Genomic DNA, 27310 nt, shown 5'->3' with positions numbered 1-27310 from the left:
AGCTGCAAAACGGGAATAAAAAAGCCAGCTCGGTGGCGGGGTAGGATGAGATGGGGAGGTGGAGGAACTGGGTGCACGGGACGGCCGCACAAAGCCTGCGGAATAGAAGCCTTAAAGCCTAAAGGTTTCTGAAGGCATGAGACACACGGAAACTACCCAGGCTGTGCCTGCAGTTTAGCGCTTAAGAGTAAGAAGTACCTGAGTGTGTAACTGTGGAATGCTTTAGAATGCCATCAGCAAGACAGGATAAACGGCAACTATTCTATATCATCCGTCAACCCCGGGCCCTCTGCAGTCTAAGATATGTCATTAGATTAAATAAGACCGTGAAGTCCAGCGGACACTAGATGTGGGGCAAGACCAGCGCTCCGAGAACTCGGGCCCGGAAAGGTGGTCTAGGCCGATCGGCCCAGCCCAAGCTCTCCAGCTGGTAGGTAACACGGTCAGAACGCAGTAGCAGCCGCCTGCAGGGGGCGACCCGACGTCACGCGCGGCCCCGCCCCATCACGTGCCCGCGGCGTCGCGTCACACCCGGAAGCAGCGGCTGTAGGGAGCTGGCAGCAATGAGCGGGGATACGGGGACGACGGCCGTAGCGCCCCCTCCCGGGGAGACCGAACCGGGCCATGGGGTCCGCATTGTGGTTGAGTACTGGTGAGCGGCCCCTGCCAGTGACGGGGATCCGGGCCGGACGAGGGTGGGTCCACCGGAGGTACCTTTTCCGAAACCCAACCGGACCTCCGGTATCTTCTCCCTAGCGAACCCTGCGGCTTCGAAGCGACCTACCTGGAGCTGGCGAGTGCCGTGAAGGAGCAGTATCCAGGCATCGAGATCGAGTCGCGCCTGGGGGGCACAGGTGAGGCTGCGGAACACCTGCTGAGTCAGTGTTCTAAATCCCAGCTCCATCACTTTCTAGCTCTGGCATTGGCTGCTTTATAGTGTCCCCAGTACCTGGCACATAGTAAAATGTCCAGCCCGCTTGAGTCCCCTTCCATAGGTGAGGGGAGTCACACTTGAAGCCTACTGGGAGAAACGGGTGAGACCGAAGTGTTGGAGGGAAGGGAAACTTCCATTGAGTTACCAGGTGTTCAAAGGAAGGGCACACGGGTGATGCCTCCCTTCAGTTTCATTGGCTTGACCCTAGGCTAGGAAATGGCTTGAAGAATCTCTAATGTAGCTGAGGGAGCTTGTATGAAGTCTAAGGAGTGTGGAAGGCCCCCTTTTGTAGAACTTCCCGCCTTTTGCCTGTGCTCAGCATACAGTTCATTCATACGTTTATTTAATACTAGGGGCCTTTGAGATTGAAATCAATGGACAGCTGGTGTTCTCCAAGCTGGAGAATGGGGGCTTTCCTTATGAGAAAGATGTGAGTACTTGCAATACCGGGAATAACCCTAGTTCAGCTTGCCCCTCCAAGGGACACATCATCCCATTCCACATCTCTGCCCTCTAGCTCATTGAGGCTATCCGAAGAGCCAGTAACGGAGAACCCCTCGAAAAGATCACCAACAGCCGCCCTCCTTGTGTCATCCTGTGACTGGATGTGATTGTCGGTTCCTGCTCTCTTCTGGGATCCAAGCCTTGGTTGCCCTACTTTGATCCTGCTGAGGGCTCCCCACTGCCTGTCTCACCTCACTGAGCTCCTGGCAGCTAAGAGACCCTGGCCTCCACTTTGCCCCTTTGGTGGGCACCAGGAGGGAGGAGATGGTTCTGTGGTCTTAGGGGTGGAAGAGATGCTCTCCATGGACATTTCCACAGCCACCTTACACCCCTTCCCTAAGATCAGTGCCCACAAAAACCTGCTCCCCTCTCCAGCTTAGCCATACCTGTCAGATGTTACCATAGTTCTAATTTATTTTCCACTGGCCCCAGGCAATGTCAGCTATTGGCAATAAAGTGGCACTGCAAACTCCTGTGCCCACTAGTGTGTGTCTTATGTCCAGTTTGGGACTGTGGGGAGGGAGGAAAGGGGGACAGAGGCCAGCCCAACCTTTGTGCCACCAACATGACTGTGCTGGCTGGGTGGGTGGGTTTTTTCTGGATTTGTTTAGTCACTAAGTCATGTCTGACTCTTTGCGACCCCATGGACTGCACGATTCCCTGTCCCTAGCTACTCTTAAGAAAAATGAGTCAACAGTGCATCTTGTTTCCTCTGTCCTTCCCTGACTCCCCCTACCTACAGAGAGGAAATTACCCCATTCTGGTGGGTGGGTGGCCTTAGGAGTTCTTTTTTTTCCTAAGAATGATCTTTTCAAAGAGCTCTCATATCAGAATCCCAATTCCCAGTTTCCCCGCAACCCAAGAGCCAGAAAACTGGAAGTAGGCTCCTAATTCAAACTTTCCCAAGATTCCTAGCCAGTCCCTCCAGGAAAGATGAACTGAATGTAAGTTAGGAGGTGAGCAGTAAAGGGACAGCTCCAAGCCACCCCTAGACATAGGCTGGTGTCCAGCTGTTTTCCAAAATATATTTGCAAATGGAGAAAGTGAGTGTGGAGGACATCCCTCCCCCAACCCCAGGGATGCCCCTGCTCCAATACCCACTCTCCACCGAGTCCTTATTTCATTTTTAAAAAAAACAAATAAACAAAAAAACATAAGTAAAAACAAAACCAAAAAAGTCTGTACAAAGGCTGGATCTGGGTGCTGCTGCTGCTCCCTCCTTCCCAGGGACAGAGCTGGGTCTCAGGGACAGTCTCTGAATGGGTTGCTGTAGTTCCTAGACACCCCCTTGGGGCCTTCTTCGCACTCGGCCCAGCCTCCCTAAGTCGTTCAGTGCCAAGGGTCTGGAAGAAGTCAGGCTGGGCCGCTCTCAGCCACCTAGGAGTTGAAGTAGGAAAGGAGATTTCTGGCATGGCAGGCTCCCCTGGACGTGATCCAAGGGCCTGCTCCCTGCCTGGTGCCGACGTGGGCCAGAAGTCAGGCCTTCCACATGCCCTGAGGGTTCAGCAGGGCCTCAGTGGCCCTGGCCTTTTGGCTCATACTGGCATGTCCAGGCCCAGGTACTCAGGGTTCTCTGCCGTAGGGGTCCCTTCAAAGGAGCTGGATGGAGTGCCCCGCTCTGATGGGTCCTGGTCCCAGTAGTAGAGGTTGTCAAAGGCTGGGCTGAAGGCTGGAGAAGGGTGGGACTGAGGGGCGGCCCTGCCCCGGGGTGCCAAGTACTCGGGGTTCTCCACGGCAGCCCCAAAGGCAAAAACGTCTTTGACAACCCCATTCTTCCCAGGGGAGAGCGTCTTGGGCCTTTCCAGAGTGGAACCTGCAGGTCGAGGAGGCGGCAGAGGACCCTCTAGGGGTGACGGGGGCTGTGGGCGAACCTCTGGCTGGTTCACGTATTCTGAAAGGACAAGAGAAGGAATCGTAAGAGGGTGAAATCTGTGTGTCCCAGCTGCTACAACTGCCCTGCAGCAGGCCCTGGGCAGAGCACCCCCAATCCCCACCTCTCAGCTCGAGCCTGACTTCATACCGGGCTGGGGGCTGCAGGTCAAGGGGGCAACGTAGCCATCAGCCTCGGGAGAAAGGGGTACTGTGGGGTCCTCGCTGTACCGCTGTAGAGGGCTAGAGTCGTGTTGGGGGAGGGGCTGCAGCCCCTTGGCCGCCCCCATTCCCAAGTCGCCATCAAACACATCAGAGCCTGCCCCTTCGGAAGGTGCCAGCGGAGATCTGGGGGGCTCCTCCTCAGACGGCTCCAGCCCCAGTGTCAGCTCACCACCACCACTCTGAGGATAAGAGAAGGTCAAAAGGGAGGTCATTCATGGATCTGAGATGGAGGTTCCATGGGAAGTGACAGAGTCCCAGGAGATAAATCATCTCTGATGTATGACAGAGGCATGGTAGAAAGAATGGGATCACGGTTGGAAAGCAGTAAGAATCCTTCTTAGGGAAAATGGGGCCTCCTTCATGAGAGGTAACAGCTGGAGGACATCGGAGGAAGGAACCCTGGTCCGCTGGAGTCGGGAGGTAACCAACGACACCCACCCCATGCGATGGGAGCACTAACCCTGGTGGATGTGCTGCGGTGCCTGCGGTGGGCCGTGCCTCCAGCTCCTGGGGCAGGGTCTGGGCAGAAGAAGCCCTGCTGGGGTACCAGGTACTCCTCCGCATCCACCAGGTCGCCCATGTCGTCATCCTCCAGCAGGGAGCGGTAGAAGGTGCTATCCAGGGGGCTAGCAGGGCCCAAGTCTTCATTCTGGGGAGGAGGGAGATGCATGGCAGCCTCTCCCCAGCCCAGTACGCAGCCTCCTAGGGGTGGCTCAGGGAGGGCTAGAAGTCTGATGAGTCAGGCAGGAGCCTGGAAGCCTGGGACCCAGGAATCATTCTTCCTTTCCTCCCTTCTAAGGGAGAGTGCTCTTAGCCATAGGCAGGGATGGGGTGAAAGGTTCAGTACCTGGATGACCACAAAGCGCTGGGGGTCCCTGGCCATGCGGGAGAATTCAGTCACTAACTCCCGGAACCTCGGCCGACATTCAGAGTCAATCATCCAACCTGGGGGTGGGCAAGAGCCTGGCATCTCAGTTCTGGCTGCAGCCTGCATGCAGCGCCCCTCACCCTCACGCCCAGTCTAGACAACACTAGAGTCCAAAGCCCTCTGATGATAGAGAATCTACCAGTTTCTCCTTTTTACTTTGGATCAGTCTTTTTTCCTAGCTGGCCCTCGCTAGCTCCTCTGGACTGGTACTGTAAAAGGGCAGGGAGAGCCTTCTGAGACTCCATTAACCATATCACCATGCTCTTGGCCCATGCCCCTTGTAGGCCCATCCGCCCAGGACCACCCACCCCTCCTCCAAGCAGCCAACACAGCTCAAGAACGTACATTTGACCATGATCATGTAGACATCAATGGTGCAGATGGGGGGCTGGGGCAGCCGTTCTCCCTTCTCCAGCAGGTCAGGAATCTCCCGGGCTGGGATCCCATCATAAGGTTTGGCCCCAAAAGTCATCAGCTCCCACACAGTCACACCTGGGGCATAGATGGGGTGGGAGGACCAGAGGCAGCTTTAGTGTACGGAGCCTCAGAGGCTCTGCCGAAGAGCCTGGCACCATGGGGGAAGGAGGAAAGATGCAATGCCAAAGGACAGGAGATAACTTGGTCTTTTCCCAGTCCCTGGGAAGCACACACACTCTGGCAGCCTGAGGCACTGGCAGCCACTTCCTTCCTTCTCACATTTATACCAAAGGTGTCTATCAGTTCACCCCATCCTTCCACCCACATTCTCCCCAGGGCCATGGCTCCTTGTCCACCCTCCCTACCCACTCCATCACACACCATAGCTCCACACGTCACTCTGGTGGGTGAACCGCCGGCGGAGAATGGACTCCAATGCCATCCACTTGATGGGCACCTGGTAGAGCAGAGAAGGAAGTCCTCCAACCAGGTCTGAGTTCTCCCAGGGGCCAGACCCCACTCCCCCTTGTTTCGGTTTGCTCCTCTAACCTTGCCCCCATCTGCGTGGTACTCTGTCTCGTCAATGTCTAGCAGTCGAGCTAGCCCGAAGTCTGTAATCTTCACATGGTTGGGACTCTTGACCAGCACGTTCCGGGCAGCCAGGTCCCTATGCACGAGCCGCACATCCTCCAAGTAGCTCATCCCCTGGGGTCAGAGGCATCAGTGTGGACCTCGCTCTGCCAAAACTCTCCCAGGAAACCTCCCTATCCAGAGGCTTGCTCCCCAAGGGCACCTGCAGAGCCCTGGCCCCCAAAGTGCATACCTTGGCAATCTGCACACACCAGTTCAGCAGGTCCTGGGAGCCCAGGCGCCCACGGTGTTCTCGGACGTGGTCGAGGAGGCAGCCATAGGGCATAAGCTGTGTCACCAGCTGCACTGTGGATGTCAGGCAGATGCCCAGGAGGCGGGACACATATGGGGAGCCTACACCAGCCATCACATATGCTTCCTGGAAACAAGGGCACACACTGAGAGGGTATGGGAAACCACTAACCCCCAACCACCACACACCCCTCCCAAGGGCTAAGCCATGATAACGGGCCCTCCGCCAATCCAATCCCATTCATCACAAATCGGAACCATGGCCCACAGACTAGGGAGGGTAAGAGCAGACATTTGGGGGAATCACAGGGTGTCCCCCAAAACCCCAGTGAAAAGAGAGAGAGCCCAGTCCCCCATACCCCCAGCTGGACAGGGTGGAAGGGCTTACGTCCAAGATTTCCTTGTTGGCTTTGGGAGATGTGTTTTCCCTCAACACCTTGATGGCCACAGGGATTTTCACATTTTCCCCATCAGGGATCCAGATGCCCTGGGCAGAGAGGAGGATGTGAGCAGAAGGACCGGCCAGACCAACCTGCAGCCGTCCTACTTGGGGTCACTGCTTGTGCTCCCAATTCCCTCCCCAACCCTTGGGCCAATCCCATTATTTAGCAGCAGCCTCACCATTTAGACCCACTGGCCACTCCCAATCCCCTATCCTTAAGTGCCTACTCAACTGCACCACCCGCGGTCCCTGGCTGTTGTCCCAGCACACCCTCCGCCACACCCTGCAGCATCCTCTAGGACCGCCCACCCGGGGACTTTGGCCCCACCCCTGACCTTGTAGACGGTGCCAAAAGCTCCAGATCCTAGCACCTTCACTTTCCTCAGCTCTGTCTCTTTTAAGATCCGCATCTGAGCCTGATTGGGCATCGCTCCGCTGGGCGTCAGGGGCTCCACCAGCTGGGGTGAGGGGGTAGTGGGTCAGTGCTGCAGGTTGGGCCGCAGACCCCAGAGCTCACGAGAGACCCTCAGGTCGCCTCACCTCCGTCTCCTGCAGCAGCCGCCGCATTGTATACTTCCGGATCTTCTGCCGCCTTCGCTTAATGAGGATGCCGAACACCAGCCCCACAAGGACAACCAGCAGAACGCCCACCACAGCGGCAATGATGGATGTCACAGGGCTGGGGGCAGGAGCCAGGATCATGGATTGGGGACCAGTCTGGGGCAGGGGGGATGAAGGGGTCCCACAGTGGGGCGCGGTGGGGTGGGGGGAGGAGGGAGAGGGGGCTGACTGTCACTGGCATTTGGAAAGGGAAGTCAGAAGGGTGACCCACAGGCTCCCATCCTGTCTGACCTACTCTAAAATCTATCTTGGCTCCTTACTGTCTGGGAAATAAAGTCCAGACTCCTTGCTAAGATTCAAAACCCTCTACACCTACATCTCCAAGTTGTCTATGCTCTTGCCCATGGCTCTAGCCCAGGGTTCTTGTCAACCTGTGAGAGTACGGAGCTCCACCCTCCAGAGACTTTGACTGTGGTATGAGGTGGGGCCCAGGAATGTGCACACAGAGATTCTGATGTTCTAGCCAGAATTTTCACCCATAGGTCACGATTTCCAAATCTCCCAGCCGTTGTTATAATACTTCTGCCTGGATCACCATTTCTGCATGAGGTCATCTTTCAAGACTCTGCTTATCCTAGGATAGAAGGATCTCCTGGGCACTGACCCTACATCCTTGTCATCCTTGTTCCCCTCCCTTGCTTAGCCAAGGGCTGGCTTATCACAGACCTCAAATGGACCCTTATGTTATGGACAAATGCTTACTCAGGACACACTCCGATCTTTTTCTCCCTAAAACCCTTCCCAAAACACCCCTCTGCCTAGAAATCAAGTCCAGCGATGGTAGTGATGGACATCACAGGGCCTGTGGCCTCATGGTAGGGGAGAGCCTATGCCCTCCAGATCCGGCCCTGAACTGACTCAGACTTCACCCCCTACTCCTTCCTCTGTGCTTAGTCAGTTACCCACCACAGCAGAATCTTCAGCAAATACATCCTAGACTTTCTGGACACCTCTTACCATGCTGCCTGGTTGCTTTCCTAATACAAGTGACATTTCGCGCCCCTCTTTCAAAACCTAGCTCATGTGCCTGAAGCCTCCCACTGACCCCAGGGAAGTAGTCACTGTCTCTCCCTCAATGCTGCAGCCATGCTCTCTTCTCAACGTGCCTCAAGTCCCAGGGAGTTGAAGGCTGCCTGTGTCCCTTATGAGACCCCCAGCTATACAGGGAGGGTGGGGAGGTGCTGGGTGTCTTCCTACCCCCTGACCCCCAAGCAAGCCGAGCAGGCCTTCCACCCACTGCATGTGTGTGTGCATATGTGCTGAGCCTCTCAGTTGTGTCCACCTCTCTGCAACCCCGTTGAGTGTAGCCAGCCAGGCCTCTCTGTCCATGGGATTTCCCAGGCAAGAATACTGGAGTAGGTCGTTATTTCTTACTCCAGGGGATGTTCGCAGCCCAGAGATTGAACCCCAGTCTCTTGTGTCTCCTGCACTAGCAGGCCAATTGACCCCTGCACCACCTGGGAAGCCCCTCCATCCCCTAGTTGACGCTAACTGAAAGAAGCATCCACAGTGGAAAAGTGGGCTGGGGAGGACACGTGTCATGTCAGGACATGACACCTAGCAGCAGGGACCACCCAGGGGTCAGTGGGGAACTGAGGGCAATGTGGGGTGCATTCTGGGGACCAGGCTGACCTGGCTCTCTGCTCGGCGGGACAGCCCTTGTCATCCAAGTCCACACAGCTGCAGGAGAGAGAGAGTCCCGTCAACAAGGCTGGGAACCACCTCCTGCACTCACTCCAGCCTCACAGGATCCCAGGAGGTGGGTGTGACTGGGTTAGGATCCCCACTTGACAAAGGCAGAAACTGGGTTCGAGGTCACCAGGGCTCTTTCTACCATCCCACGGGGGAGTCCTCCAGTCTGTAAACCCATATCATTTGCACCTCCCTGTGGTGGGAAGGAAGTGGTGGCACTCAAAGGAGCATCGAGTTCAAGAGCTTAGCCATCTCCTCTGTAGAGGAAGCCAGTGTAAACTACTACTATAGTCGGGCAAACTCCTGCGGTTCCTCCTGTCCTCCCAGCGGTTCCACCTCTGGGGATAAACCCTGAAAATGCCAACACCTGTACACTAGGGGGCATGTACAAGATGCTCACTTGTACGTGGAGCTCAAGTGCAATAAACTGCCAAAAAGAGAAAAAAGGAAACAAGTTCAGTCAGTACTCTCAGGCAGGGACACAACCAAATAACCCTACATCCATACTGCAGATTGAGTAGTTAAAAAAAAAGGAATTAGATTGATATGCATTCACAGGAAAGGACCTCCAAGATACATAAAGGGGGGAAGGTGTGGGGGAGCAAAGTGTATATGAGTCAAATAAATTGCTGAGAAATAGATGAGCTAGATGAAACTGTTGTTTCTTGATCATTTTTGACTTCTAAAAACAGCAATCTTATATGACTCAACGTAACATATACGTAAAATGCACTTATGTAAATATGTGCAGAAAAGCCTGGAGGAATGCACATTCCAGAGTGACCTGGTAGTTCTCTCCAGGGAGGGGAGGGGCAGTGGGAGAAAGGGCACTTCTGCTTTACACTGTTTACTTTGATACTGCTAAAAATATGTCTTACAAGAATGTATGCACGTGTTCCACGTGCTATCAAAAACAACTAAGTAAAAAAATAAAAAGAGCAGGGCGGATCACTATATTAGCACATGAAAAAGCATTGCAAGAAAAACTGCAGTGTTACGTGAGAAAAAGCAATTTGCAAACAATAGGTATGGTCTATGCTCCTATTTTTGTAAAAAGAAATATAGACTAGAACGTGCACAGATAAGAATTGGAGAATAAAAATATATAAACATATTTTATATATTATATAATAATACATGTTAGCATGTGCACATATAAACTGGAGGGAAAATATGGCAAGTTATTAACAGTGGAATAGAACTGTTAATACTATTAATTTATCCTTCATGCTTTAATTTAAAAAATTTTAACAATATGTATTACTTTTGTGATCAGGAAAAAAAAAAGATAAAAATGTTAAGGGCCTTGGGGTAAGCAAAGGCAGAGATGTCCCACTTTTTACAATAAGAGCCTCAGAGAGTCTCCTGGAACAAGCCCTTCTTTATATGGGGAAGGCCCTCAGACTCACGAGTGGGTGCAGTTGATGGGGCATGGCTGGCATATGCCCTCCTCATCTGGAAACTTCCAGATGGGCATGAAGGAGAGGTCAGGCTTCACACCACTGGGGCAGCGAGCCACGCAGAAGGGAGGATCCTTGTAGTGGGCACAAGCCACACATTGGTCAGCCTCCTGGGAGGGAAGAAAGGGTTTGTGGGAGGCTGGCACCGATACCCCCGGGGCAGCAAGATCAGGCCCCTGGGTCCCCTTGGTGCTTCCCATGGCCACTCAGCAGCACTTTTCACCTTGCTTTTGGAACAGCCCCAGACCTGCTATGTCTGCTGCCCCTGTTCTGCACCCAGCTCCCTGGTGCTCAGACACAGTGCCAAACCCTATTTTAAGTTAATTCTTACTATATCCTAATGGGGTGGGTACTAGCATAACATTGATTTCACGAATGAGCCAACTGAGGTTGGAAGTGACACCTGGATTTGAATCCAGGTAATCTGATGCCTGAGCGCCCAGGTCTAAGCGCCTTGGCACTGCCACAACCACGCGCACAGGCCTCCCTGGGCCTTCTGCATGGTCGGAAGGGTCTCAGGGTCCACAGTTCTTGCCGTTCCCAGCATCCCAGCCTCCTTCCACTCTCCTGCTGTTCAGGCCTGGGCTTGGAGCCCTCCCCAGGGATATTTCACTGGACTTGGCCAGGTCCCTGGCAGCTGACCCCTCAACCCCGCCCTGCTTCCCACCACTCAGCTCTGAGCCCACAAGCACCTCACCGAGCCAAAGCAGGTCACTGAGCCATTCTGGGGAAGACACTCGGGGTGGCACGGCAGACAGTACCTGTCCTTCACGTACTCCCGGGGAAGCCTGAGGGGAGCACAGCCAGTGAAGGGGTCTGGAAGGAGCCCCTGCGCACCTCCCCCACCTCCTGGCCGCCCCCTCCTCCGCCCGGCGTACCCCTGTAGTCCCTGTAGTACTCGACATTCCTCCACGCATTCCTGGCCCCGAAGGAACTGGCTGCAGTTGACGCACTGGGTGGGCCCGGGACCCCAGCAGTGCCCTTGGGCGCACAGTGGGTAGCAGGCCAGGCCCTCACCCACTGCAGTGAGGAGGAAGGGGTCAGAGGGGACTCTTGGGAAGTTCCAGGTCCCACGGAGGCGGGGGTGGGGGGTGGGGAGCGGGGTTTATGGGCGTGGCTCTGGGCTAGAGAGGCGGGATAGCTGCCGAGCACAGCAGGGAGAAAGTTCTGAGGTTCCAGGAACAGAGGAAAGGGAGGGGAGGGATGCCAAGGCAGTGTGGCCGGACCCAGCTAGAAGCCACGCCGAGAGGCCAGGCCAGCCAGAGCTGGGTCAGCGATGGTGCACCTGGGACGGGCAGTACACATGCACAAGGGAAGTCCCAGATTGCTGCCCCCAGAGGCCCCTGGGCGCACCCGCGCGCTGGCAGACGCGGAGCATGCAGCACCGGGCTGTCTTACCGCACTCATTCTCTGGCCTGTTGGCGCTGTGGAGCAGAGCCTGGTGGGGGTTCTGGAAGAGCTGGTCCCAGGGCACCGTGTGTACGAAGCAGAGGCGGGCGTTGCGGTGGATGAGGGCCAGCCCGCTGCTCAGTTCCCGCAGCGAGCGCAGCCCCAGCCAGCTGATGCCCAGCCCTTGCAGGGTCAGCGAGTAGGCACCACTGTGGGAGGGGAGGTGGTGCTCAAATGCAAGGGGGCAGCGCACCGCTGACCACCCCCATCAGCCAGAACTGCCCTCGCCTTCCTCCTGTCCCCAGCACACACTGCAAACTCCCATGGAAAGGTTGCTGCTGGAGTTCTCGGAGAACAGGAACCCCCTTCTCTTCACTATACATACACCCAAAACTTCTCCCAGGCCTCCCTGGGCAGCTCCTCTCTCGGCACGGACCCCCTCCCCTGGTGCTCACTCATGCAGAACTCGTCCCCGGATTACTCGCAGGTTCTGGAAGACGCTGAGGTCAGGCAGGCTGTCTGGCCACGCTGAGATGTACAGGTAACCTGCAGGCACAGGGTGAGGCTAGGGTATGGGGCCAGGATGAGAACCCCCAGCCCCATGAGAGCAGGCTTCAGAGAGACAGGGCCCACCTGTGATCTCCTCCAGAGACTCAAACACTTTGAGCTGCTCAGCCTGCAGTGGGGTGATGTTAGAGTCTGGGTCCCTAGAAGAAGGATTAGGGAAGGAGTCAGCAGGGCCAGGCGGAAAAGGCAATGGCACCCCACTCCAGTATTCTTGCCTGGAAAATCCCATGGACAGAGGAGCCTGGTAGGCTGCAGTCCATGGGGTCGCTAAGAGTTGGACACGACTGAGCGAGTTCACTTTCACGCATTGGAGAAGGAAATGGCAACCCACTCCAGTGTTCTTGCCTGGAGAATCCCAGAGACAGGGGAGCCTGGTGGGCTGCCGTCTATGGGGTTGCACAGAGTCGGACACAACAAAAGCAACTTAGCAGCAGCAGCAGGGCCAGGAAGGGGGTGGGTACAACCTGCTCCACAAGCTGGCCCTGTCACCCTCCCCCACGTCCCCTCCACTTAAACCCTTTGCCCATCAAGGCTGGCTGTTCTCATCCTGAGCTTCAAAGCCCAGGCCCTAGTTTGGCAGGATCTATCAAAATAATACTTACATCCTTTGATCTAGAAATTCTACTTCTAGGAATGTGCCCTAGAGAGACACTGGCCCCTGTTTCCAGAGGCATGTACAAGGGAGAACTGTTTGTTAGAGGGACAATAAAAAACGTAAAGAAATTAAAAATTTTTTTAATGTTTTAAATTAAATACCTAAATATTCCATCAGTAAATGAGGAGCTGTTAAATGTAACCCTGATCTATTCAGACTATTGATGAAAAATTCACATTTAGGAGCATGTGTTGGATTGGTCAACAAGTTTGTTTGGGATTTTCCATATGATGTTATGGAAAAACTTGAATGAACTTTTTGGCCAAACAAGTAGTATTTTCTGGGCAAGAAAATACTATTAAGAGCTTTACAAATATTAACTCATTTAAACTTTATAACAACCTTATGAGGGCAAGACTATTTCTGCCCCCATTTAAGAGATGAGGAAGCTGAGACACAGCAAGAAGGCCACATGACTAGTAAGTGGTAGAAGACAGGTGTCAAACCCAGGCAGGCTGGGCTCTTAGCTGCTACTGTTGGCTGCCACCTGCTTCATCACTGTTGAAAGAACAAGGCAGCTGAACATGAACTAACTGTCATAACCAGCTCTCCAAAGCTATGGGCAGACAATATTCACAGCAGGCTCACATTTTAAATCAACCTCTCCCCCCCAAAATTATTAGACCTACATTTCTCCGTGCATGCATGTCTATATAGGTATGAATGGTCTAGAAGAATACACACAAACTGTTACCAGTGGTCTCCTCCTGAAAGGGGAGTAGAGGTGGAGGAAGTGAAGAGAATTTTCTCCTTTTTGTAATACATACTTTTACTGAAGTATAATTCACATACAAAAAACCACACAGATTCTTAGTGTGCAGCTTGATGAGTTTCGTCAAATGCATCCACCTCCACCAGTGATTTACAGAATATGTTCATCACCCTAGAAATTTCCTTTGCGTTCCTTTCCAGGCCCTCACCCCGGCACAATCACTGTTCTGATTTGTGTTACCACACAGTGGTTCTGCCTATGCTAGAACAACGGCAATCACATAGTGTGGACCTCTCATCTGACTTATTTCACTTTTCATAATATTTTTAAGATTTTTTTTTGATGTGGACCATTTTCAAAGTCTTTATTGAATTTGTTACAATAGCGTTTATTGTTGTTTATGTTCCTTTTTTTTTTTTTTGGCCAAAAGTCATGGGGGAATCTTAGCTCCCCAGAGATGGAACCCACACCCCCTGCATTGGAAAGCGAAGTCTTAACCACTGGACCACCAGGAAAGTCCTAACATAATGTTGTTCTGTGTATCCATAGGCTGTTTCTTTAATTGCTGAGAATTTCACTCTAAGGATATATCATTTCTTACAGTTAACCTTTGAACAATGCCTGGGTTAGGGGCACCAAACCCGTCTATGAAGTTGAAAACCCCGGTATAACTATATAGTCAGCCCTCTGTATCCACAGTTTCAGATTCAAGCAACTCCAGACTGTGCAGTACTGCAGTATGGATTTACTGGGAAAAGTTCATATTTAAATGGACCCGAGCAGTTCAAAGGCCTTCCCAGGTGGTGCTAGTGGTAAAGAACCCACCTGCCAATGCAGAAGGCATAAGATACATGGGTTCGATCCCAGGGTTGGGAAGATCCCCTAGAGGAGGGCGTGGCAACCCACTCCAGTATTCTTGCCTAGAGAATCTAATGGACAGAGGAGCCTGGCAGGCTATAGTCCATAGTGTCTCAGAGTCAGACATGACTGAAGTGACTTAGCACACACACAAGCAGTTCAAACCCATGAGGTCCAAGGGTAAGCTGGGTTTATTCATTCAGCTACTGATGTTGTTGGTTTAGTCACTAAGTTATGTCCAACTCTTTGGCTACACAGTGAGCTGTAGCCCTCTAGGCTCCTCTGACCATAGGATTTCCCAAGCAATACTGGAGTGGGCTGCCATTTCCTCCTGCAGGGGATCTTCCCAGCCCAGGGATCAAACTGGCATCCTCTGCACTGGCAGGTGGATTCTTTACCACTGAGCCACCAGGGAAGTCCAGCTGTTGATAAGACATTTGCATTCTTTTCAGTTTGCAGCCATTCTGAATAAAGCTACTATGAACTCACAGAGAATTTTACTTTATCTGGATGGCGTAACCTCCATACAAGCAAGTGCATGTTTATAGATAACATGTCATTTATGAGAAAAACTCCAGGAATTCCCTGGTGGTCCATTTAGGACTCCTCCCCTTCATTGCCAAGGGCCCAGAATTCAATCCCTGGTCTGGGCACTAAGATCCAGCCAGTCACATGATGTGGCCCAAAACAACAAACAAACAAAAACCAAAAACAAAGAGAAAACCCTTCCCCCGCCCCCGCCCCCACCCCCCAGCCAAGCTGGGCTTCCCCAGTTTCCTTTGTATCCTGGGTCTCCCACCACCCCCTAGAAACACTGCCACTTCAGGATTCAGTGACTGCCCTAATGCTCTCTCAGGCTGTGAGTCCACCCTTCACTTTGAGTATACTTACCCTGCAAAGCTCTCTGGCAGAAACGCCAGGCTCCCAAAAATCTTCTTGCAGCCGGCAAACTCCTGAATGTTGGCACTGGTGACTGCCTTCACCTCCCGCAGGTGTTCCATGCCCAGACCGTAGCACACTGTGGGGAGGAGGCAGGAGCATTCAGCCTCCACATGGAGCACCAGGAACTCAACCTCCCGGATTCTGTCCACAGTCCCCTCCTGGGTCCACATGCCCCCTCCCCACATTAACAAGAGACACAGGGGAACTTGTGGGAAGCTCGGGGAAGGGCCAGGGGCAATTAGCGGGAGAAAAGGACTGGGTCCCAGGGACAGTCTGAGGAAGGGTGGTGCAGCGGGCTAGGCCAGGCCAGCTGTTTCGGGGGGCAACCACTGGGTACCTGGGGCACAGGGCTTGCTGCATTTCTCACACCTCTGGGTTCCATCCTCAGCTGTCACCTCTTGGTTGTTCAGGGGACAAACCAGGGTGCAGGATCCCACATCCGTAGACAGGTAGTTGTCTGAGGAGGTCAAGATCGTGTGTCCATGTATCCTGGCCTTTCACCCCCACACCCACCACGAGTCGTGTCACCATGCCCAAGCAGTACAATAAGAATGATATCAACTGAGGCTGAAATGCCCTGACAACATGCCTGGACACTCATCCTTTCCTCACGGAAGCCCTATGTGATAGGCACAGTTAGATTACCATTTTGCCAAAAGGGAAATCAAAGCACAGAGTTTCCTGTAAATTACTCAAGGTCATTGCGCTAGAAAGTGGAGGAGCCAGGATGTGAACCCAAATGGCCTGACCCTACACTTTGTACTCAAGCCCACCATGGGAAAGTTATGACCAGCACCCAAGAGCCCACTGCTGTCTCCCACAAGAGGAGAAAAGAAGTCCTCAGATCCAAAGCCAGTCTCTGAATGCTTATCAGTAAACAGGGGAGCTAATAAATCAAACTCAGATCCATCTGACCATAGAATAAAAGTTAACATTTAGGGGTGCTGAGTATTGGCTGGGCACAGTTGTAAGAGCTTCACAAATATTAACTCATTTAAACTTTATGACCACCTTACGAGAGCAGGACTGCTTTTGCCCCCATTTAACAGATGAGGAAACCGAGATGCAGCAAGAAGCTCACATGACTAGTAAGTGGCAGAGCCAGGTCTTGAACACAAGCCTCCTGAGCATGGGCTCTTAGCTGCTCCTATTTGCCGCCACCTGCTCCGCTGCTGTTTAAAGAACTGGGCAGCTTGACACAAACTGCCATGACGAGCTCTCCAAAGCCAGTGGCAGACACTAATCACAACATGCTCCCATTTATATAAACCAAACTCCCCAGCAAAATTACTAAGACTGTGTTTCTCCCCAGCACTTACAAGGACAGGCGGTCACACAGCTGGCACCGAAGGTATAACGCCCCTCGGGGTTGGGCATCGACTCGAAGGTGTCCGTGTTGTAGGTGACCAGAGCTGGGCAGTGCAGCTCACAGATACCGCTGTGGTTGAAGTGGAGGCAGGCCTGGGGGACAGGCAGTGGGTGGGCACTGGGTTGTTTGGCCCTGATGTGCCAAGAGCCATAGAACAACACTGGATGGGATGCCCCTCCCCTTGCAGCCTGAGGGCTGGGGCCCAGGGGGCACATACCAGGCAGTCAGAGTGCTTGGGGCCAGTACAGCCGGCAGCGCACTGCTCGTGGCAGCAGTCGGTGGGCTGTGGGCCCTTACAGCGGGCACAGCCACTGGCACAGACGGTCCGCGTCACTGTCAAGGCGGGATGAGGGCTGGGCGGCAGTCTAGGCACCAGCCCCTCACCAGCACCACCTTCTGGGGAGACTTCCTGCCCCAGGGAAGAGGCCGAGGGCTGGCACAGCCCCTCCCGTGTCACTCAGCCCCCGCCCTCCAGGCCCTGGGCCGCCCTGTAACTCACAGCTCTGACAGTCCTCAGAACTTTCTCCCCAGCAGTTGGGAGCTTTACAAGCTGGAGAACAGGGTGCGCCTGGAGGAAGAAACAGAGAGGCAGTGAGAGAGACCGAGACCAGGACGTGAAATGCACAGTGAAGGGCAGACCCAGGCAGGAAAAGAGAACCTCAAAGCCAGAGGCATGATCTAGAAGCAGAGAAAAACAGGACAGAGACCCACAGAGATGAAGAGATGCAGAGAAAGGGGAGACGGGTGCTGTTAGTGCGGCAGCAGAGGGGCACAAGGAGTAAGCCAGGAGTCTGGGGTCGCTGGGCTGCGTGAAAAAGGGTGGCGGCTGCAGGCAGGGGGCAGCGAGGCTTACAGGCCCGTGAGCGGTTGGTGTCTATCTGCTTGAGGGGCAGCTGGTTGTTCTTGTGGAAGATATCCTCCCACAAAATCGTGTCCTGGTGGCAGAGCTGGGGGTTCCGCTGGATCAAGACCCCTCCCTTGAGGATCTCTGTGGGGTGGGCAATAATCAGGGGCTTCTTCCCCCATCTGGCATCTTATCTCCCCTGGGGCCTGCCTGCCTTCTAAAAGTGGAGCAGGCCTCTGAAACACACCCCAGGTTCCTCAGGGAGCAGAGAACACCCCTTCAGCATCTTTGAGCCTTGTCAATACCACCCACAAACAAAGATCCAGGGGGGAGTGACTTGCCCATGCCGCCGCCTCCTCTCCTCCACCTCTACTGTGTGCTCACGGCTTAGCAATTAAAAGAGTGTGAAACCCAGCCTCACCACCACTACCTAGCTGTGTGACTTATCCTCCATAAACCTGTTTCCTCATTTGTAAAATGAGAACATTGATGTTTCCCTTGCAGGATTATGGCAGGAGTGATGGGATTATGCATGCAAAGCACCGGGCACTCAGAGTCTGAAACACTGTCTGTTTCAGGGCTGCCACGTACAGTTACACAGGTTGTTCACTGTACATGTGCACTCAGCCAAGACGTGGGCAAAAATCCAGCCTGCATCCTAATCATCAAACTATGCGGGCTGGTGCAAGCTGTGACTTCCTGGGAAGAGGGGAAATCTTTTTGAATCTTCACAAGGGCGCCTTTCCTAGTTCCACCTGCATCCGTCCCCAGGACGCCAGTTCTGACAGGACCCCAGTTCTGACTCACAGTCACCCCTTGGCTAGTAGGGACCCCTGGCCAGCTCTCAGTAACCAGCAGAAAGTTTCAAGGATAAAGATGGTCACCTGTGAGGCTTCGCAGCTGCAGCTCCTGCAGCCCTCCTGAGGCCGTGCCCGCAGCAGGGGCAGCACCTTCCAGAAAGTCTCCATTGTCCAGCACGGCCAGGGCGTAGTGTTCCTCAAAGAGCTGAGTGCCTCGCACGATTCGCAGTCTCTGCAGTGGGACCTGACTCACTCGATTGTGAGCGATGAGCACATAGCCCTGCACCTCCTGGATTTCCTGGAAAAGGGACAGAGGAGGAGAGGGCTGAGGAAGGTCAGGCCCTGGACCACTACCATCCAACCCCCAAGACCTCCTCAAGGTCCCCTGTGCTTGGGGATCTTGGGCAAGGGCCCAGCTGCCAAGCAGTCTGCCCACCACCTCCCCAAACCAGGTTCTAGGACCAAATTCTAGTATGATCAAGAAAGAAAATGAGGGGGTGGGGGCAGCACTCTGTAAACTGTGGGCACCCCACCCTCTCTACACCTCAGCTGTTCCATCTGTAAAGGAAATGCCTGGACGTGATGATGTCTGGGATTCAATGGACTAAGTGTCGCACACCTGGCCCCACGCTGGGACACAACACAGAGGCTGGCTTCCACTCGCTCGCCTGTTCCTGACCCTTTCACATATATTTCCCACATGATATTCTAAATGGGCTCCCCAGGAGGAGTCCAAGTATGCCTATGGCTCCCAATGTAGTATTAGTCACTCAGTCGTGTCCAGTTCTTTGCAACCCCATGGACTGTAGCCCACCAGGCTCCTCTGTCCATGGGATTCTCCAGGCAGGAATACTGGAGTGGGTAGCCAATTCCTTCTCGAAGGGATCTTTCTGACCCAGAGATTGCATCCGGGTTTCCTGTACTGCGGGTGGATTCTTTACCATCTGAGCCACCAGAGAAGCACTCATGGCTCCCAATATACAGACAGGGAAACTGAGATCCAGTGAAACCAGGGGCTAGACCACATTCACAGGGCTTGTCAATGGCAGAACTGGACTCAGAACCTGCCAGGGCTTTCATTACTCCAGATAGGAGGGGGACAGTGGCTGGGACAGTTGGACAAGGGAAGGTGATTGTGCTGGTGAGAGAGCAAAAAATATAGCCCAGGAATAGATGCATTCCACCCAGAGATGTCCACAGTCAGCCACACTGTAGACAGAGAGTCAGCTGGTCTTAGTGTAGGACAGATGGGGTGAGACATCAGAAATGACTTCCCGGTTCAGGAGCCACAACGAAAGAGAAAATGTAAGGCGGGGAACCTTCTTCTACCACCCATCTGCAGGCAGAGGGCTCAGCCCAGCAGGAAGCAGGGCCTGGCTGGGTCTTGCCCATGGGCCTCACCTGCAGGAAGGAGAGGCTGGCATCAGCAGGCAGATAGGTGAGCTCCAGGTTACCCTGCACCACCTGACAGCCTTGGTAGAGGTGGCGTAGCATGTCCAGGTGGGTCTCGGGACTGGCTGGCAGCCGCAGCTTCATGTCTGTGCCCGTGCACACTGGCAGAACAGAGAAGATGGGTCAAAAGGCCTGCGCAGTGAGCTTCTCCAACCGGCCACGTGCAACAGCAAAAGAAAGTGTGCAAGTTTGGGAAAAGGAGGGAAATCAGAGAGGAGGTTCCCCCCGCCAACTTGCCCCATCCTGAGCATCCAGAGGGGGTCCCACTGGGCCAGCCTTAGGGAGCTTGCCCATTCAATCCAGGGTGTTGGCTGGCAAAGAAAGCCTTCTTTTGTCCCAAAGGCACGACTCAGGGCCAATGGGTAAAAATCCCCCAAGAGAGGCGATGATGAATCATGAATCCTCTGGATACCCCCTGCCCCTTTCCCGAGCAAACAATGCCACTCACATGCCAACCTCCTGGCAAGGCATACCCACCCCCGCAATGCCACCCAGAAAGTGGGGAAGGAGGGTCAGCTCGAGTCATAGTTGGGGCCTGGGGACCACCAGTGGCCTGGTCACTGCAGGGACTTCTGGGATTTCCCCAGGCAGAGCAAAGGAGTGTCAGATCCCAACTGGGTATCTGGACCCAAGCTGCAGACGCTGAGCCAGAGTGCTGCCTGCTCCAAAGCCTCCTCTGCTGGTACCTCACCCTTGTCACCTCTTCAGGGCAAGACTCCAGAACCAGCTGGCAGAATCTGTGCCACGAAACTCCTGCCACAAGGGCACTACGTCAGCCCTGTGTACCTGCCCACTGTCAACCACCAGCCAAGCGGCATCAAGACGAACTGCTACCCAGCCCACCTGGACCACAGTCCAGTGTCCCTGAGACCAGAAGTACCCACTAAGTCCAGGGACACTAGAAAGGGTGAACTACCCCTGGTAAGGGGGCACTCTGGCAGCAGCTGGCACCATGCCTACCAGCAGGGGGGAGATTAAAGGGCCCAGTGGAACTCGTTTTTCTGCTCTGGTGAGAAGATGAATCACCTGGCGCGTCCTGCCCAGGAGGGTGTGCCGGGGGAGGTGGGTGGAGGGCACCCCCTGATCCACAGATCCACAGGTGCCTGAGCTGTCTGGAATTCCTGTTGGTCTCCACTCCACCTCCCATGGACTACGTGCAGATTCAGGGGGACAGCACAATGGCTGACCATGGGGTCTGACACCAGGGCTTCCTTCTGCTTTCCCCACAACTTGGAGCCTAAGGTCAAATCCTGAGAGGTAATAAGAGATACCCTCTGCCCCCAGAAATCGGAGGAAAGGCTGGGGAAACAAGCCCCAGGGGTCCGGCCTGGGTCAACAGCTACAAGCGGGCAGCCTCCCAGAAACACCCAGAGTGGTCTCTCTTCCCACCCCTCTGGCCAGGGAGGGAAGGAAGCAAAGAGGGAGGAAGGGGAGGGCCCAGAAATAGAACTTAAGGGTCCCTCCCCGCAGACTTCCAAGAGAAACAGGATCCGGGGGTGGCCGGCCAGGCCCAAAATAACGCCCGCTGCCAGGACCTCCCCCGGCCTCAGCAGCTTCAGCTGCTTTGTAGGCACAGCTGTCTCCAGGTCTGGACCCCAAGGCCCTAGCCCAGGCCAGGGACAGGGACCGCCAGAGCTGGGGCAGGGGCCGTCTCCACCCCCTGCGGCCTCTGCCGCCTGGAAGGGACACACCAGCTGCGGTAGCCGGGCAATAGGAAAACAACAACAGGAACCCTGGGGGCAACAGGGGCAACTGAGCATGTACTGTGTGCTGGGCAGGCACTCTGGGTGGAGCCTCAGCCCCCAGAGGCTGGGATCTGCAACCCTGATTTTGCAAAGAAGGAAACTGAGGCTGCCAGGAATTATGCTTCCAAGATCATAAAGCTGTGAGCAATAGAGGCATGATTTGAATTGGAGTCTGCCCGACTTTAGATCCCACATTCCTTCCACTAGGCCTAACTGCACACACGCCCCACCCCACACCCTGTGCAAAGGTAAATACACACCAGCTCTGTTGATGCCACTGATTACAACAGGCTCCAGGCCTGAGTGGCTGAGCTGGGCGGGAGGACCAGAAAGAGAGGGAGCCCCGCCCCACGGGTTTGTTTGTGGCCGTTTAGAATCTGATTAAGACTAAGTGCTTGTGGGAACTTCCCTGGAGGTCTAGTGATAAGACTGAGCTTCCAATACAGGGGGTATGGGTTCGATCCCTGGTTGGGGAATGAAGATCCCACATGCGGCCAAAAAATAAAGACTAATTGTTTGCAACAGGTGGTAAAGTTGGGACTCTGAGACCTACTCCCTGGAGGACTGGGGACTAATAACCCCCAACCTGACATGAAACCAAGAAGCACTCCTACACCCCCATCTTCTCACTCATATCCTCTCCTCAGTCCTCACCGTGGTCCCCAAATCCACTCTCCCTCAGTGATTTCCTCCAGAATAGGAGGTCCTGTCCCACACAGGAGAGCTTTGTCTCCAGAGCACCTGCCCTTCAGGAGCCAAATCTCTGGAGCAAAGACAGTGTGAGGCAGGACCAGACCAGAGCCAAGAACACAATGAGCCCTGGATAAGTGTTTGTGGAATGAAAGAATGAACTCCAAGCAAGAGTCTCCAAACCAGCGCTTTCCTGGTGGTCTGTTGGTTAAGAATCCACCTGTCAATGCTGGGGACACAGGTTCAATCCCTGCTCCAGGACGATCCCACATGCCACGAGGCAACTAACCCCGTGTGCCACAACTACTGAGTCCGCACTCTACAGCCTGTGAGCCACAACTACTGAAGTCCATGTACTTTAGAGCCCGTCTTCCACAATGAGACACTACTGCAGTGAGAAGCCTTAGGTCTGCAACTAGAGAGTAGCCCACTGCTCACCGCAACTAGAGAAAGCCTACACGCGACAACCAAGACCCAGCACAGCCAAAAATTAATTAATTAGTTAAAAACAAAAAAGAGTCTCCAAACCAAAAGGGACCAGCTGAGGTCACTGTGACCAGCCCTCTGCCCAGAGGCTGGTCACAGCCCCCAAGTTTCTCTAACTGAATGTCAGTGGTCAGGTCCCAGCTCTAGGGGGCTCTCAAGTGGGTTCTCTCCTTTTCACCAGCCTTCAGCCTCACCTGCCTCTCTTGCTCACCAGCACAAAAGCCAACACTTCTTTTTTTCCATGAACACTGCCTGCGTCCCCAAAGCTCACCTGCCTTAGACCCACGGGGCCAGAGCCCATTCCAGTGACACCAAGGTTCACCTAGCACACACACCTGGTGGATCAGACCGGGGCCTGGGCTCAGCTCATTAGGCCGGAACCCTGGAGGGGCTGCTCACAGTGTAACCCTGATAAAGTCCCTGGATTTCCAGGGCAGAGGTCAAATCAGATCCATCTGTATGCCTAGCAGTGCCTATGACGTAGCAGGTGCTCAGTGAATATTTGCTGACCTGACTGGCTGTAAGGCGAGGATAATAAACAATAACAACTCTTACTCTCTGCAGAGAAATTACATGAAAGTTAAATGAGATAATGAATCAAGAAACAGTGTGCAAACATGACAAGCCTTTGTCAACAGAGCTGGGGCAACACAACCATTGGCTATATTTCTCCCACTCCTTAAGAGAGCACACACCCCTCTCCCTACCTTGCCTCTCATCCCAGGGATGGGGAGAAAAGGTGGCCTACTGAAAGATGGAGGTGTCAACATGGAGGGGCTTCCCACAGGACAGACGGGAGGAATCTCTTTGCCGATCATGCTAGCACCAGGGGAAGGAACACCCAGCCTGGCCCTATACCAGCCCCAGCGCCAGCCCAACACCGGTCCTTCCCTCGCCTGCAGCCCTGTCGGTCCCACTGGCCTCTGCCCCACTCTGGCCTTCCATCCCCTGCCAATCCTAGAGGGCACAAGAGGAGGGCAGACATGGCCTGGACGTGGAAGGGAGGAACCCCAAAGTCAAGAGGGAAACTAGGGCTGGGGGCGCAGCTCAGCCTTATTTTCACCACAATAACAAAACAGCACCTCTGCCCTAGTCTGGCCACCTGACTGCCCCTGAGGCTTTGCGTAACACTTTGATCAACAATTTTTTTTTGGCTCTGTCTGGTCTTAGTTGCAGCATGCGGGATCTTTCCTTGTGGTGTGTGGGCTTCTCTCTAGTTGTGGCGTGCTTGGGCTCCAGAGTGCAGGGGCTCTTGGGCTCACTAGTTGCCCCGAGACATGAGAGAACCTTAGTTCCCCAAGCAGAGATCTAAGGTGTGTTCCCAGCATTGGAAGGCAGATTCTTAACCACTGAAATACCAGAGAAGTCCCTCTGATCAACTCTAATGACTCCTCACCAGAGTCCCAAAATGCCCTGGACATTACTGGGTTGCTGAGAAGCCTTGGCTAAGTCACTTTGTTTCTCTGAACTTCAGAGAAGTTTCTCATCTGTGCTCCTACTTCACAGGATTGTTGCAGAGAAGCAATGATGCTGTAATGGATGAGAACTTGGCAAATAGGAAGCATGCCGCACTTTTCTAAAAGTTAAGTCCATAAAGCAGGAGTCTGGGTAATTCCAAACCAAGAGAAAATGAAAAGCGCTTTGTATTTGACTTTGTAATACAATGTATTTTCTCTTTTGGCATTTGAGCCTAGCTTTCAATTATTATTTTTTATTGAATAGTAGAACGAGGTTACTTTCTCTAAGTATAGCAAAAACAAGGAAGGAGGCTGTGGGGGAGAATCCTTCAGGAATTAAACTATGGTCTGTCCAAGATGTGTTCGCTGCACTTTACAAAACCTTGACTGTAAGAAAAGAAAATCCCAGACCCCTGGGCTTTTCCCCCATCTCCCTTTCCCCCTCAGCCTGGCATATAAGGGGAATGCTGGAGGCAGCTGGGTGGGTCTCTGCCATTTTAGCCATCCCCCTGCACAACATGCCTCTCACAGCACCCAGCACTGTGGGCCGAGGAGTGAGGAAGCCTTGAGGAGCCCCCAGTACCCAAAACTGCAGCAACCTAGCTGGGCTCCACCTGCTCAACTCCCAGGCCCAGGTAAGGAGGGCAGCGGCTCGGCCTGGCAGCCCAGACTTGCCTCACTCTTCTCCGCCAAAAGCCCGCCTGGGAAACAGGGAAGGAATGGGGAGGAGGCTCCTTGCTCAGAGAGAAGGTGGCGTGGGGCCACCTCCCGCTGTTTACAGCAGCTCTAGAGGGAGTTCCTTGAGAGGGCAGAGTTCAGCAGGGTGACCGCCGTGAGGCCACACAAAGCCCAGACACACAAACACATAGACCACACAACTCAAGAACACCCTGACACAGCAGCCCCTCAGATAACACAGCAAAGCTCTGACAGAGGGGCCCTCGGGCACACACAAACAGGCCAACACCCACCCCTTCTCCAGACTCCCTGATCGGTGGAGACCAGCCTCCACTCCTAATACATTCTCATTCTGGCTTCCCCACAACCCGGCGATGCAGGGCCCAGTGTCCCCCAGTGTTCAAGGTAGATGAATACAGTGCTTTCCAAGGTGTGGCTGGGGGTCCAACTGCCTGGATCTCATCTGTTGTTGTTTAGACACTAAGTAGTGTCCGACTCTTCTGCGACCCTATGGACTGTAGCCCACCAGGCTCCTCTGTCCATGGATTTTCCAAGCAAGAATACTGGAGTGGACTGCCAATCTTCCTGACCCAGGGATCGAACCTGCATCTCCTGCACTGGCAGGTAGATTCTTTACCGCTGAGCTGGTGGGGAAGCTGGAGTCTAATCCAGGACCCACCAATTACTTGCTGCCACTTCACCTCTTGAAGCCCAGGTCTTTGCCTGGAAATTGGGAACACTGGTAGGACTTCTCTTATAGGGTTGTGCTGAGGATAAAAGGAGGGAACCCAGGCAAACATGCACAGCACCTAGTACAGGGTGCATTTCCCATACGTGTTAGCTTTAATCATTATGCATCTAGATGGACAGATGGGGAAGACACATAGTCCCCCCCCCCCCCACTTCCCTACATACAGCATAAAGGAAAAGCAGACGGGCCTGGCGCCCAGCACACCTGTGTCTCTCCCTGTTCCTTAGCTACCCCCTCTCCCTCCCACTGCCCAGCAGTCCCTCCCTCAGAATCCTCCCGTTTTAATGCCCCAGACCAGAAAACACACGGCCACCCCACCGTGGCCCACGCTTTCCAAGTGACAAAGCACACAGTCCCTAGGTCGGCCCTAAGGAAACCTGTTCAAAACAAACTTCTTCCCCTTCCCCCACCCCCGGCTCCGGTGAGGCAACGCTGCAGTCGGACTGGCCACCCTCGGCTCCCCGGCTCCGACTGGACAGGTTGCTTTCCCCACCTCGCCCTTCCGCACCCCAATCCTGCCCGAAGCCGGAGTAACTCAAGCCACTTGGCCGAAAGGGGGCGGGGAGGGGGCCGGGCAGAAGGGACCCCCAGGAATCCAGCCCAGTCCAGTCTGGAGGCGGAGGTTGCCAACTGGAAAGGCTTTGAGAGAGGAGCTTGAGGGGCTCGAGAAAGGGGAAAACACACACACACCATGCAATTCACCCTTTGAGGGAAACTTTCTGAATAACTTCAGAGAACTTTTATGACAAGTTCACGGAGCTTGCAAAGCGCCGCTCCCATCTAGAGTCGCTCCGGCGTAATCGCCCCCTTACCCCACTTTCTCTGGCCCCTCCGAGCCCAGGGCCGGCGGCTCCGAGCGCCCCGACTATCTGAAACCTGGGATCAGGGAGCTCCGATGCCCCCCGCTACCCGCGCCTGCCCGGGGACATCGGCAGGGATCCCAGGCGGCAGGGTCCCCAGGCGGCAGGGTCCTGTCGCCGCTCCCTGCCCTCCCCACCCCAGACCCACCTTGGGTGCCCGCGGCTCCGGGGGGCAGGAGGGCGAGGAGGAGCCCCCAGCGGCACCAGGCCGCCAGCTCCATGGTGCTCACTGCCGCTCCTGCCCCATGGCTCCGGCTGGACCGGGCGGGGAGGGCGCCTGGCGGGCGAGTGGCGGGGGCCGGGCGCTAGCGCCGGAAAGGGCACCGGGCCCTGGAGCGGTCGGCGGCCTCAGCGGCTCGTCTTGGCTCCGTGGGCACGACGGAGGGGAATCTCAGCTCCACAACTTCATTCTTGTACTTCCTCAAGGCAGCCCTCCTCCTCCTCCTCCTCCTCCTCCTTCTCCTGTGCTTGGGAGCAAGCGCGCTCTCAGCTCGCCCCCCCCACCACCCCCTCCAACCGCATTCCAGCAAGTCCCTGGGAGTGGCAACTCCCAGCTTCACTTTCTCCCTCTCTCCGCGCAGGCCTGGGTGCGTCGCTCCCAGCGCCTGGACGCCGGCAGCAATTTTCGCCCGTTTCCATGGAGGAACCCCCCCCATCCCCCAAGAAGAACCCCCCCCCCAAGGAGAGGAGGGTGATCGCGCCTCCCTTCCCCGAGAGTCTGGGGCAAACACTTCAGCTTGCCATCCTGAACTTTCTTTTAAATCACAGGTTTTATCTTAAAACATTCCTGGCCGTTTGCATCCTACTCCATCAGATGCCTATTTAATACCAAGTAATGGTTTTCCTAGCACATCCTCAAGTGAAAATGTTAGTCAAGGAGGGGGATGTTTTGCCTTTAATCTGTGGCATCCAGGACTCACTGGCATACCTTTCTGGAATCTTTTAGGTATATTTTCCACTTTGAAAAGCATGGTTTTAAGGGAGTCTACAAGTTTGGAGATGGAGAGGGCAATGGGGGAGCCTGGTGGGCTGCCGTCTATGGGGTCGCACAGAGTCGGACACCACTGAAGCGGCTTAGCAG

At 54.4% G+C, this 27310-nt stretch overlaps 2 protein-coding genes across 2 annotated transcripts; one reads left to right on the top strand and one right to left on the bottom strand.

Annotated features, from left to right (window-relative positions):
- The first annotated feature begins 511 nt into the window (after nt 1-511).
- On the top strand, nt 512-1907 carry MIEN1 (migration and invasion enhancer 1). Its single transcript, XM_069543353.1, has 4 exons — nt 512-652; nt 757-854; nt 1288-1364; nt 1452-1907. The coding sequence occupies exons 1-4, from the start codon at nt 564-566 to the stop codon at nt 1533-1535; spliced, it is 348 nt and encodes a 115-aa protein (XP_069399454.1). The 5' UTR covers nt 512-563; the 3' UTR covers nt 1536-1907.
- Nucleotides 1908-2443: 536 nt separating this feature from the next.
- ERBB2 (erb-b2 receptor tyrosine kinase 2) lies at nt 2444-26803 on the bottom strand. The gene is made up of 27 exons (XM_069543333.1): nt 26378-26803; nt 19512-19663; nt 18195-18408; nt 17320-17454; nt 16966-17034; nt 16684-16799; nt 16417-16558; nt 15435-15554; nt 15047-15173; nt 11997-12070; nt 11819-11909; nt 11373-11572; nt 10853-10994; nt 10672-10762; nt 9924-10084; nt 8455-8502; nt 6742-6880; nt 6537-6659; nt 6148-6246; nt 5701-5886; nt 5427-5582; nt 5259-5334; nt 4806-4952; nt 4380-4477; nt 3993-4181; nt 3459-3711; nt 2444-3329 (listed from the first exon to the last, which is right to left on the bottom strand). Exons 1-27 carry the CDS (start codon nt 26448-26450, stop codon nt 2974-2976), a joined length of 3777 nt encoding a protein of 1258 aa, XP_069399434.1. The 5' UTR covers nt 26451-26803; the 3' UTR covers nt 2444-2973.
- Between the last annotated feature and the right edge of the window lie 507 nt (nt 26804-27310).

The sequence above is a fragment of the Ovis canadensis genome, chromosome 11, assembly GCF_042477335.2.
Source record: "Ovis canadensis isolate MfBH-ARS-UI-01 breed Bighorn chromosome 11, ARS-UI_OviCan_v2, whole genome shotgun sequence".
Lineage (NCBI taxonomy): Eukaryota > Metazoa > Chordata > Mammalia > Artiodactyla > Bovidae > Ovis > Ovis canadensis.
Note: the sequence above shows the minus strand (reverse complement) of the source record. Positions and strands in the feature narration are given on the sequence as shown.